Source organism: Moschus berezovskii, chromosome X, assembly GCF_049115385.1.
Source record: "Moschus berezovskii isolate FMDL1 chromosome X, NW_MosBer_1.0, whole genome shotgun sequence".
Lineage (NCBI taxonomy): Eukaryota > Metazoa > Chordata > Mammalia > Artiodactyla > Moschidae > Moschus > Moschus berezovskii.
The window spans coordinates 39726736-39739407 of NC_142488.1; the positions used below are offsets into that span (position 1 = coordinate 39726736).

General features: G+C 37.4%; 3 protein-coding genes across 11 annotated transcripts in view; 2 read left to right on the plus strand and 1 right to left on the minus strand.

Annotated features, from left to right (window-relative positions):
• Positions 1-12672, minus strand: part of CASK (calcium/calmodulin dependent serine protein kinase) — a 387791-nt gene that overhangs the window by 150209 nt on the left and 224910 nt on the right. The window lies entirely within an intron of this gene.
• GPR34 (G protein-coupled receptor 34) lies at positions 555-9207 on the plus strand. 2 transcript variants are annotated; one of them, XM_055393924.2, is made up of 4 exons: positions 555-599; positions 1217-1308; positions 6263-6368; positions 7214-9206. In XM_055393924.2, the coding sequence occupies exon 4, from the start codon at positions 7294-7296 to the stop codon at positions 8422-8424; it is 1131 nt and encodes a 376-aa protein (XP_055249899.1). In that variant the 5' UTR covers positions 555-599; positions 1217-1308; positions 6263-6368; positions 7214-7293; the 3' UTR covers positions 8425-9206. The 2 variants fall into 2 exon arrangements, with proteins under 2 accessions (XP_055249899.1, XP_088690244.1); XM_088834118.1 differs by lacking the exons at positions 555-599; positions 6263-6368 and having other exon boundaries at positions 7214-9207.
• The window catches only part of GPR82 (G protein-coupled receptor 82), a 29097-nt gene continuing 17641 nt past the window's right edge, over positions 1217-12672 (plus strand). The window contains exon 1 of the mRNA XM_088834119.1: positions 1217-1308. The gene's annotated coding sequence lies outside the window, so the exon portion shown is untranslated. The remainder of the gene's footprint in view (positions 1309-12672) is intronic.

The following is a 12672-nucleotide window of genomic DNA, read 5'->3' on the forward strand; positions in this document are numbered from 1 at the left end:
GAAAATAAATCCAAGGTCTTAATTAAGGGAATACATAAAATACACTAACACTTTAAAACTAAATAATAAAATGATTCATTACTCATGTTATTATAATGCAATACAGGAATGCTATTTTATGTTGATTGCCAGTTTCTAAAATGAATCCAGAAAGAGAAATTAAATGCTTATGCTTTAAAAGTCCAGACAGCATATTACATATCATTACTTAGGAAAAACAGAAAGTGAATATTTTAGCTTAGAATTTATAGACTTCTTTATTTGGGGGGGAGGAGAAAAAACTTTTCATAATTGTCAAGGTGGAAGGTATTCATGTAAAAGATACAAGCAATTTCCTAAAGTTAAGTGTTGACTGAGCTTAAAGAAAAGTTTTGCATAGTGGTGAAGTTTTTAATATTTTCACAGGGAGTCTAAGGGTTGTCATATTGAAAAAAGAAAGGAGAAAAATACACCTATTACCACATTCAAATATATTAAAAAAGACAAACCCAACCAATTGCACCACAACCGGATGGAGGAACCCAGCTGACACACCAAGACAAGTCTATGTGTAGGGAAGCTTGGGGATCAGCTCCTTTTACTTCAGGAGAGCCTGAACTGTGAGTATGCCTTGATTTCAACTTCATAAATGATCCTTTTTGAAGTGACATTTTGATGATCTGAATAATAAAAATGAAACCTGCTTCATGGGTGACTAGCAATGCTTTGCTTCCAGAACTCTGAGTAAACTGCTTGAATGATACCACTGCCTTGACTTGACTTAAAATGAGGCCGTATCTTCTTTAGGATATGCAATGTTTAAGATCATACTATCAATATAGTCACATTGTCTGTACTATGTTTTGTATCCTGGACAAAGACTTGCAGATCTACTTGAATCAATTAAAAGTTATTTTCATATGCAACACACTTTATTTCCAGTGTATTATAAGTACCTTTTAAGTTATGCTGACTCCCTACTTTTAATGATAGTATTTTCTTTATTATATGGCTTCTATTTTATGGTCATTACCAGATCAATTAAAATTTAAGTTTTATGTTTCAGAAGTTACTATGGTGAATATTAGAGAAAAGAAAAAGCAAAACAGACTTTAGTTAATGCACTTAAATTTTAAAAAATGTTTTAACCACAGTTAAATTGATAACAAAACCTTGTGTACTACTAATAGTATTCTTTCCAAAATGACATGCTTTTTAATTTTCATTTTGTATGCAGCAATTAGTGCAATTTTTAAAGCATGGCCTGAATGATTCAGTGGATGTCACGTCAAACTACAAATGTGAAAGGCGGATAGCACTGCCAAATAGGTATGTATTTTCTATGTGATGTTTTCACAAACATAACCAAACTGCATTTTTATACATGAATTTATTATATGGGAAATAATTTTCACTGATATTTTGTTACCTATAAATTCTGAAAGGCTTCAACTATGTTTTAACATTTATTTTTGGTTGTGCTGGGTTCTTGTTGTTTTGTGTGGGCTTTCTCTAACTGTGGTGTGCGGGTTTCTCATTGCAGTGGCTTCTGTAGTTGCAGAGCACAGGCTCTAGGCACATGGGCTGCAATAGTTGCAGCACGCAGTAGTTGCGGCTTGCGGGCCCTAGAGTGGGCAGGCTTCAGTAGTTGTGGCATACGGGCTCAGGAGTTGCGGCTCGGGGGTGCTAGAGCATGGGCTCAGTAGTTGTGGGACATGAGTTTAGTTGCTCTGTGGAATGTGGAATCCTCTTGGACTAGGGATTGAACCTATGTCCCCTGCAATGGCAGGTGGATTCTTATCCTCTGTGCTACCAGAGAAGTCCCCCCCAAACTGCATTTAAAAAGCTTTTGCTCATTGGAGGCTACAGTGGAGTCTTGGGTCCTGCCCTCCAGTACAGAAGTTCCTATAGCAGCCAGTTGAAAAATTACTGGCACAGAAAGGTGGTGCTAGTGGGTACAATGCAGCACGAATAACAGGGTTGCAAACGTCAGGATTTGTCAAGTAATACCATTAAAAACCATCAACCATCTACTATCAAAAAACCACAGTGACCACTTCACACAAGTCACTACTCATATCCACTGGGAAATTGGTCCTCTGTGAATGTAGTGATTTGTTTCTTATCTTCACTGGCCATTCTTAACACATCAAGTAAGTAGTTTTGAAAACATCAGTAAATGGCCTTGGGAACAGAAAGTGACTGGCACATTGTAAAGGAGACAGAAATCTCAAAATGGAATCTAATCTGTTAATTCATTAATAAATGACAACACTAGCCATTCAATATAGGCTTCTAAATGATGGATGTTATTACTATTAAAAAAATACATTGTTCTCTTTGAGCTTGAAAGTGCAGCAAAACAAGGAAGGTTTATGGTGATCTTACCCAACTATTATTTATTTTATCTGCAGATTGGAGCTGAGGCAAATGGTTTCATGCTTTGTGCTAAATGGCTTTCTAGAAACATCTTGATCATGGCTATCAGGCATAGAAATAAATTTGAAAGATATAGTTTTGGGGAAAATCTGCTCAGCATTCTGAGAATTTCAGCAAACTCTGGACTGACTGACTTATTTTCATGAACATAGTAAACAAAAAGATTAGTACCTTTTCCAAAGAGGTAAATTTAGGTGACATAATCTTTCCTTAAAATTGCTAGTGTGGATAATGTTAAAGGAATCATATCAAAGTATTGCTGACAGAACTCATCATTAATAAAGAAAATGCTGATCATATGGGATTAGGAGGAGCAAGGTTTGGTGAAACGGATCACTGGTTCTGAAAGTCAGATGGATCTGTGGTCATGGGTAGCAATCATGAACATCTTTATTTTTCATTAATACCTCCCTCACAAAGCTATTATAAGGATTATGTAAATGAAATAATATATATACGCTTATTAACACACTGCCTGGTACACAGCAAATGCTAAATAAATATTATTTACTGGTTCAGTCATCTAGCTCGAGGGTTCAATTCTGACTGGATATTAGAATGCTCTGAGGAGCTTTTAAAGGAAACCATTGCTTGGAGCCCATTCCAGACCAATTAGATCAGAAGATCTAGGGAGGGGGCCAGGCACTGGTATCTTTAAAAAGCCATCAAGAGGATTCTAATATGTAGCCAGGACTGAAAGTTACTGAGAGTCTCTTCTACAAAGTACCCAATCATGGTAGTCTCAAAAAATCTCTGGTGCTAAGACCCTTACTACTTCCCAAGATAGATGGTTTCATTCTAAAAAAGTATTTCCTTAAAAGGAGACAACATCTGTTTTGGCATTTTTACTCACTGGCCCTTGTTCTGCTTTTGGGAGACATACAACACAAGGTGAAATCCTTTCCTCCACAGCCGTGAACGCATTCCCATCTCCAGGTGCCTGTTTCCTTCCATTGCTCCTTGCTCTTCCCCACCGCACCCCTCATCGGCTCTGTGGCCTTTTCTTAGTGTGTGCTGCTGAGGATGAAACCCTGTACTCAGGGTCAAACCTTCCCAGCTGAGGACAGAACTGGGTTAGTAGGACAGTCTTTATTTAAGACACTCCATAGGCATGAAGTCAACCAAGGACAGGTTAGTTTTTGTTGCAGCCACATCACACAATGGATATGGCAACTGCAGTCAGCTGCAACTGTGTTTCTGTGAACTGTACTTGAACAGTTGATTTTAATATCCACATGTAGGACTTCACAAACTTTTGGAGTAAATCCCCTCTTTCATTCAACAGCATTTATTGTGCTAAGCACTTGGTATACAGAGGCAAATTAAGCAGACTTGTTTCCTAACTCTGTTGTTCAGTTGCTCGATCGTGTCCAACTCTTTGCAACTCCATGGACTGCAGCACGCCAGGCTTCCCTGTCCCTCACCATCTCCTGGAGTCTGCCCAAGTTCACGGCCATTGAATCGGTGATGCCATCCAACCATCTCATCCTCTGTCGCCCTCTAATGGAGTTTAAAATATAGCAATGGAGAAAAGAAAAGAAAAAAGAAAAGAAAAAAAAACCCTCTACAGTTTTCAAAGTTATTTCAGCTATCTGAACTCTCAAAATCATGTCACCTGTCATGCCTCAGCTCACTTTCATCAATGGCCATGAGCTGTTTCTACCTGAGCCTCAGTCATTTCCCTATGTGACCACATAACAGGTTCCTCTCCAGGGGCCCTTCTCCTCTTCCTGGTAATCTACATTGCATGCTCAGCTCCATTTTTGGCAGCCTGCCATTCTTCCTAGATTGCCTTTTCCTTTTTAGGATTTCAGATGAGCAGAAACACGCCTGTAAGTTTCTAACAGCTTTGTGAAATCTGGCTCCCTGCAGCTGAGACACACACAAGACTGGACTCGGCCCTCTTGCCTCCCTCACTCTGTTGTTATGAGCCCTGCACTCTCGGGACAGGCTGTCACTGGGGATTACATAACTTCCTCTTCACCAGTCAGTTCCCCTTCCGAGGATTCAGTTTCCCTCTTTACAAAAATTTAAACTGGAATTTCATGCTCTACTAAAATGGTTTCTTCTGGATGAAATTATGGGTAGAGTTTTAAGAAGGGCTAAGTTCTTTCAAATGTTTTTCTCTGTGTATAATGTCTCATCAGGAAATGAATTATGGTAATTCAAATCTACTTGACAGCATTCAAAGTTTGAATGCACACTCCTGCAAAGATATTTTCCGAGAGCAGGGTCTCTGTCATATTCACCTTCATTTTACAAGCAGTATTTAGGAGGTGCTAGGGGTAAAGAAACATCAACAACCTCAGATATGCGGATGATACCACTCTAATGGCAGAAAGCAAAGAGGAACTAAAGAGTCTCTGGACAAGGGTGAAGAAGGAGAGTGAAAGAGCTGGCTTAAAACTAAATATTAAAGAAAACTAAGATCATGGCATCCAGCCGCATTACTTCATGACAAATAGAGGGTGAAAAGGTGGAAGCAGTGACAGATTTCCTCTTCTTGGGCTCTAAAATCACTGCGGACAGTGACTGCAGCCATGAAATCAGAAGACATTTGCTTCTTGGCAGGAAAGCTATGACAAACCTAGACAGTGTGTTGAAAAGCAGAGACATAACTCTGATGACAAAGGTCCATAAAGTCAAGACTATGGTCTTCCCACTGGTAACATACCGTTGTGGGAGCTGGACCATAAAGAAGGCAGAGCGCAAAAGAATTAATGCCTTCGAACTATGGTGCTGGAGTCCCTTGGATAGCAAAGAGATCAAACCAGTCAATCTTAAGGGAGATCAACTCTGATTACTCAATGGAAGGATTGATGCTGAAGCTGAAACTCCAGTATTTTTGTCATCTGATGCGAACAGCTAACTCATTGGAAAAGTCCCTGATACTGGGAAAGATTGATGGTAGAAGGAGAAGAGGGTGTCAGAGGATGAGATGGCTGGATGGCATCACCAATACAATGGACATGAACTTGGGGAAACTCTGGGATCCGGTGAGGGACAGAGGGGCCTGGTCCATGTTGCAGTCCATGGGGTCACAAAGAGTCAGACACGACTGGGCAACTGAACAACAGTGGTAAACAACCTGCCTGCCAATGAAGGAGACATAAGAGATGCAGGTTCGATCCCCGGGTTCGGAAGATCCCCTGGAGAAGGTAATGGCTACCCACTCCAGTCTTCTTGCTTGGAGAAACCTATGGATAGAGGAGACTGGCAGACTACAGTCCATAGGGATGTAAAGAATCAGACATGACTGAAGCAACTTAGCATGAGATATTCACCAAAACGAAATTAATCAAAAGGTGTTGTTTTAAATCTGTCACTGAACACTTGTATGTGCCAGGGTAAACAAAATAACAGTTTTATTGTTTGTACAATGCATTTCTTTCATTTCTACAAACAAAAAAACTAAGGCTTAGAAAAGGTTATTTTATTGACTGAAGGTCACAGAGTTAGGTAGGTCTCATTTTGATATGAGACCCTGAATTGTCTGTTACACCTGCTAAGAAGCTTCTGTAATGAAGTATGGAAGTCATTCTAAGAAACAGATGCATTGAGACCCCCTAGAATCCTATCCTCCCATCTTCTTTTTATGATGACCTCTCAGACTGAGCTCTTCAGAGCTGCCGATGCCCAACAAAGGGCAGGTAACAAATAGCATTGCTAACATTGTCTGCTACCACAGACAAGTGGAATTCACACACTATCAACAGTCCCAAACTGCCTAGCTCACCGACTATGTCAACTGCAGGTTCAGTTCCGTTCAACTGAAGGTACTTGCTTTCAAAATCTTGGATTGCACGTCCTCTTTCCTATTTACATTACCACTCTATGCTTCTAGGTCAGCAGACTCTCCAATCTGACTCTCTGGCGGCCATCATCACCTGTCTTGGTTTTGTTTGGTTACTTTGCTCTCCTGTGCAAATGTTGCGAGTCTACCTAACCAGGCAAGTGCTGTGCTCTATTGGTCTATTCCATTAATTGCATACCCCTGTAGGCAAGTGATTTTAATACCTTCAAATGAGGTGTTAGATTGAAAAAGAAAGTTACGACCCTTTCCTCTATTCCCTGGAGAAGGGGATGGCAACCTACTCCAGGATTCTTGTCTGGAGAATTCCTTGGACAGAGGAGCCTGGTGGGCTACAGTCCATGGGTCACAGTCGGACATTTTTCATAATGTCTGAAAAATCAATCATCTACTATTTGTGCAAAGAGTCAGACACGACTAGCAACTAACACACCTCTATTCCCACTGTGGAATGAGAGACTGCCACAGTCTGTCACATACTACATGGCAATAGGTGCCAAAATGAATGAATGAATGCCATCTATGAGGGAAAGAGTCAAGGCAGGAAACTGGACAGGGGTCAGTAGTGGGTTCAGTTCACTCATGTCTTACTCATGTCTTCACTTTAGGGAAACTGACAACTCATCTTTGAAAAATATGAGTTGTCGTCTCTATCTCCATTTCTCTTCCCATCCCAGCTTCCCCGAGAAAAGACAAGTCCATAGTTCAGTTGATTTTAATACAATAGCAGACCTTGAACTGACCATAGGATAGAAAAGGTTAGTGCAGGATGCTCCAACAGCTTCTACACTATGTGCTGCTTGTCTTGTGATACCATAATGCTCCTGCATAGGTTGTGCAGATATCCACATGGTCCAAAGTAGGATAAAAGAGAAGTTTCTCACAATGTCTGAAAAATCAATCATTTACTATTTGCACTTTGAGCTAAAGAAATTGTTACAAACATAACAAACGACTCACTCAATGTTTGGCATTCTGTTGTAGGAAACATCTGAGGACATAAAAGCTACACTCAAGGAACATGTCCTTTTAGCACCTTCACTTTTTGATCCCTACAGAAGAGAATGAGAAGTCAGATGGTGACGATGATGACAACTTCAGTCAGCAGCTGGTCTTGCTCTTCCAAAGGAGCGCACCTTAATCATAGCGTCCAATTGCCACACAACTTCTCAGGAGCATCAAATTTTACTGCCTGCTCCATGGATGAAAAATTACTCTCTAGTGTGTTAATAACATTCTACTCTGTTATTTTCATCATGGGGCTGGTTGGAAACATAATTGCCCTCTATGTATTTCTGGGTATCCACCGTAAAAGAAATTCCATTCAGATTTACCTACTCAATGTAGCCATTGCAGACCTCTTACTTATCTTCTGCCTTCCTTTCCGAATAATGTATCACATTAATCAAAACAAGTGGACACTAGGTGTGATTCTTTGCAAGGTTGTGGGAACACTATTTTATATGAACATGTATATTAGCATTATTTTGCTTGGATTCATCAGTTTGGATCGTTACATCAAAATTAATCGATCTATCCACCAACGGAAGGCAATAACAACCAAGCAGAGTATTTATGTTTGCTGTATAGTATGGACAGTTGCTCTTGCTGGATTTTTAACTATGATTATTTTAAACCTTAAGAAAGGAGGTCATAATACCACAATGTGCTTCCATTACAGAGATAAGCTAAATGCAAAAGGAGAAGCAATTTTTAACTACATTCTTGTGGTAATGTTCTGGCTAATTTTCCTACTAATCATCCTTTCATATATTAAGATTGGCAAGAATCTATTGAGGATTTCTAAAAAGAGGTCAAAGTTTCCGAATTCTGGTAAATATGCCACTACTGCCCGGAATTCCTTCATTGTACTTATCATTTTTACTGTATGTTTTGTTCCATACCACGCCTTCCGATTTGTCTATATTTCTTCACAGCTAAATGTGTCGTCTTGCTATTGGAAGGAAATCGTTCACAAAACCAATGAGATTATGCTGGTTTTCTCATCTTTTAACAGCTGTTTAGATCCAGTCATGTATTTCCTGATGTCCAGTAATATTCGCAAGATAATGTGCCAGCTTCTTTCTAGACGATTTCAAGGGGAAGCGAGCAGGAGTGAAAGTACTTCAGAATTTAAACCAGGATACTCCCTACATGATACATCTGCCATGGCTAAAATTCAGACTACTTCTTAAAGCCCTTATGTTGAACATATGAAAAAGTGATAAAATGCAGCCTAATTCCCTGAAGAACAAAAAATCATGAAACAAAGCTCAATTCCCTGAAGAACAAAAAGTCATGAAACAAAGCTCAGGTCTTCCTGAAGTTCTTTGCTTATCTGTGATATTTCATTTGCTTAATTGTAATATATTTCAAGAGTAAGCTTACAGTCATCACTGGAGTACATCTGTATATAAAATCTTTTAAAAATATATTGTTAGGCTAATGCTGTTAACATAGATTATAAAATTAACTGAAATTTATGGTTTTGACTATAGAATAATGAAAGAAAACATCATAGTTTCTCAAGTCACTAAAGTAATTATTCAAAATCAAGTACCTAATACTAATTTAAAGTGTGTTTAACAGTTAACTGATTTGAGGACTGACTTAAAATGTCAGAAAATATATGTTCACTGTCATTTGAAAAGCTTGTAATAATTTGCCACTGTATTCATTTATGTCTAAGCCTATCAATAGATAAAATGATAATTAATAAAATTCTAACAAAAATGAAATCAACCCATTATCTATCACTCCTTAGATAAAATGGAAAGAATTTAAATGCTGTACAGTAAAAATCAAAAAATAGATGAGCTAAAATTCAATAACCTAGCAACAGGACTTAAGACTGTAACTTACTTAAAACAGATTTATTAGCAATTTAGCCATCTTCGACCGCACAGTTTGGTAAAGTATAATTAAAGATGCGTATACCCTATGAACCAGCAAGTTCACTGCTAGGTATACATCTTATAGAAACACTCAAACATATACATAAAACACATGTAAAGATGCTGACTGACCTACTGTTCATAATACTAAACAAATGGAAACAACCTAAGTATGAGTATGCATCAGCAAAGGAATGGAGAAATAAACTACATCTGCATGCATCAACATGGAGAATTCTCAAAAATAACACTGAATAAAAAACAAACAAAAACTGCGAAGGGTATCTACCATATGAAATAATTTATGTAAAATACAAAACCATGTTCATATTCTTTACAGATCTATACATATACAATAAAAACATAAAACATATGTGATAACACAAACATATACACCAATTTGAAGTTAATGGTTACATCTGGAGAGATTCGAAGCAAACATGGCAAATTATTAATAATGTTTGTTAAGCCTGTGTGGTGGTACATGAGTGTTATGGTATTTTTGGTATATAGCTCAGTGTTTAAAATATTTCATAACAATACAGAAAACCTGTAGAATACAATTAAAAGGAGCAAATTCTGAAATTTTCATGTACACTAAAAAATAACTAGAGAGTAAACTAAGAGAAAGGGCCCTTATATTCTTTTTAAAAAATTTTATTTTACTGAAGTATAGTTGTACATTCTTTTTCATATTCTTTTCCATTATGGTTTATCATAGGATACTGAATATAGTTCCCAGCGCAATGCAGTAGGACCTTATAAATTTTTTATTACTTTGCTTTGACAACATCAACAAATACCAAACTGAAATTGAGTAAGGATGACAATACTGATTTTCTCTCATGTTCTCAAAATAAAATTTTTTTTACATTGTTAGTAAACATTTTATATCCCTATATATCTCTATTGTAAACATACAGTTTGAATGGTTAAATTACATTATCTATTATTATTACTAGTTAAGGAACATTAAAAGTAACATATACGTATTCATAATTCTAGAATCTTTCATTGTTTATATTAAATGTGACAACTCCTATAAAGCCCGGCACAATGGCATTCTCAAAGAATAAAAAAGTACACCAAGTCAATTCTTGCTATAATATTTGTGTCAAAATAAATCTTGATAAAAGTCAACCTATCTATAAGCTCATGACAACAGATGTTATAGTAACCTGAATCCTTATAGTAACCTAAACCTTACAGTAACCTGAATCCTGTAGAATATTTCTACATTTTTAGAAAAACTTGCTAAACTTACCAAATTCGAAGATATTTATTATATATAATCTTCTATTTCTTATTGAAATACTGTCCCTAGCTCCCCCAAGCTAACGTTTAGTTCTAGAAGCATACAGGAAAGGGAAATGCAGAAGTATATACTTATCCTCACCTTGCAACAGATCTTCAGAACAAGTCTCTGAATGGTATCTCACATATGCAAAACCAAACAAAGGCAAAATTAACTGCCTGGTTGCAAGAGTAAGACCTAAATGCTGAGTATTGCTGTTAATTTTGGAAAAGTTATTCTGTGCAGAGCTGGATTTGATGGCAGTTGAATTTCTAAGATCAGGTCAATAGAAGAAGAAAATGATGTTCTAGTACAGAAGGTTTTATTTTCAACTTCTTTTTAAAATAGATTCTTCAGTCCTGCTGATATTAAAGTAGAACTAATATAATTACAGCTCTGTGAAGCAAAGCATTACTGAAAGTTATCCACAAGAGAAAAACAGCATGAAATAGAGTTTTCTCAACAGGCAGCCTGGATTCTGCAGAAACATATTAACAGGCTAATTATTTTCTAGTTTTTGGAAATATGAATGGAAACTTCTTTTACCAGATATTAAAATTTATTCTTATCCTTTATTAATGATGGCACTGCATGGAGCACATGCAAGGATAAACTTATCAGTGGGGCAGAGCTCACATCTCTATGCAGACCCTCAATGATACATGAGAAGATTACATGCCAAGTTAATCTCTCAAAAGGGTAGAAGCAGGAACAAATCAGAGGGCAACCCAAGATTCTCGACGTGCAAGAATCTTGCAAAGTGGGTTTAAAACTTTTCTGGGTGACTGATACACTTGCCTCCTTCAGAGAATCCCTGCAAATAAAGACGACATCTCAAAAAGCATTGGGGAAGGAAGAAATCATAAATAGTGATGCACTTATTGAAAATAGTGTTGTGCTTATTTAAAAGAAAATAAAAAGCCAATTTAGAGATGGTTGGATGGCATTGACAATGGACATGATTTTGAGCAAACTCATGGATGGTGACGGACAGGGTAGATGGTGATGGACAGGGAAGCCTGGCATGCTGCAGTCCATGGGGTCGCAAAGAGTCAGACATGACTGAGCAACTGAACAACAACTCGTATCACACCCCCCAAAAATTCTAAGTGGATCAGAGTTAAATGTAAATAATGAATGCATTAAAACACTAACTCATCTGTGGAAGGGAGAGGACTCCCTATCAATAAAACAGAAATAACCAAAGGGAAAGATGCATAGCTTTGACTTAAAAAGTAGACTATTTGGTGGGGGGGTCAAAAACCGTAAACAAAAATAAAAGCTAAAGCACAAAGTGGGAAAATATTCACAACAGGTATGACATTTACTGGAGAGTCTTTTATGTCAGGCACCAAAGGACACCATAAACTTCTAAAGAAACTTGTATTTTTGATCAGAACAGAGTGATTGAATCTCACCATATAATCTGAATTATGTCAACTTGGTTGAGATAGAAACTCTCACAATGGATGATACAGTGTCCTTTTTCATAGCTACTTGACCCAGTTGACAACACAATTCCTGTAAGTGCCTCAGTTCAGTCGTGATTTTCAAGTTTAAGATGTGGAGGGCTGGTTTCATGGTGGTTTCACAATATATCCTATGCTAAAAAGGAAGTGCTAGGTTTGTCCTAAACTTCTATTTTGCCCCTTCAAGTTCACATGCAAGGGAGTAGGAAACAAGGTATTGAATAAAATATATTTGTTGATGTGCCTTTTACTGTGCTGGGTGCTTGACATGCATTAATATCATTTAACCCTAATTGCATTGTGATGGAAGTATCAACTGTATTTTTCATATGAGGCGATGCAAGTTGGTAGACTTTTATTCCATAGGCACTGTCTCTGCTAAAACACTGCTTTTCATTTTGCATTTTATTTTGCTTGGGCAAAATAGTAATTACTGAGATGTCTTCTGTTATTAAAAAAACACATCATACGTGGGCATTACCATGTAGTTAGGGCAAAAATTCTGCTGTTACTCAACAAAAGTATGTGATATAAAAAAACCAACATCTTAAAAAACTAGTTTTCTAGCTATCACACATTCATACACTCTGTTAAAGCTCTGCCTGAAATATGGATGATAAAACAGTACAAAAGCAGGTTGAATAGAAGGAGAAAAAAAGAAATCAAATTAAAGCATCTCACTCTTATTAATTTTGCTTCTAGCCCAGGAAATGCACAAAGAACCATCCTAAGATGAGCTTTGGAAAAGGTTTCTAATTATGGTTTGGATACAGGTATTGATGATGC

Coding starts and splice junctions, on each gene's coding strand:
- GPR34 (XM_055393924.2), top strand. CDS start 7,294: ATGAGAAGTCAGATGGTGACGATGATGACAACTTCAGTCAGCAGCTGG.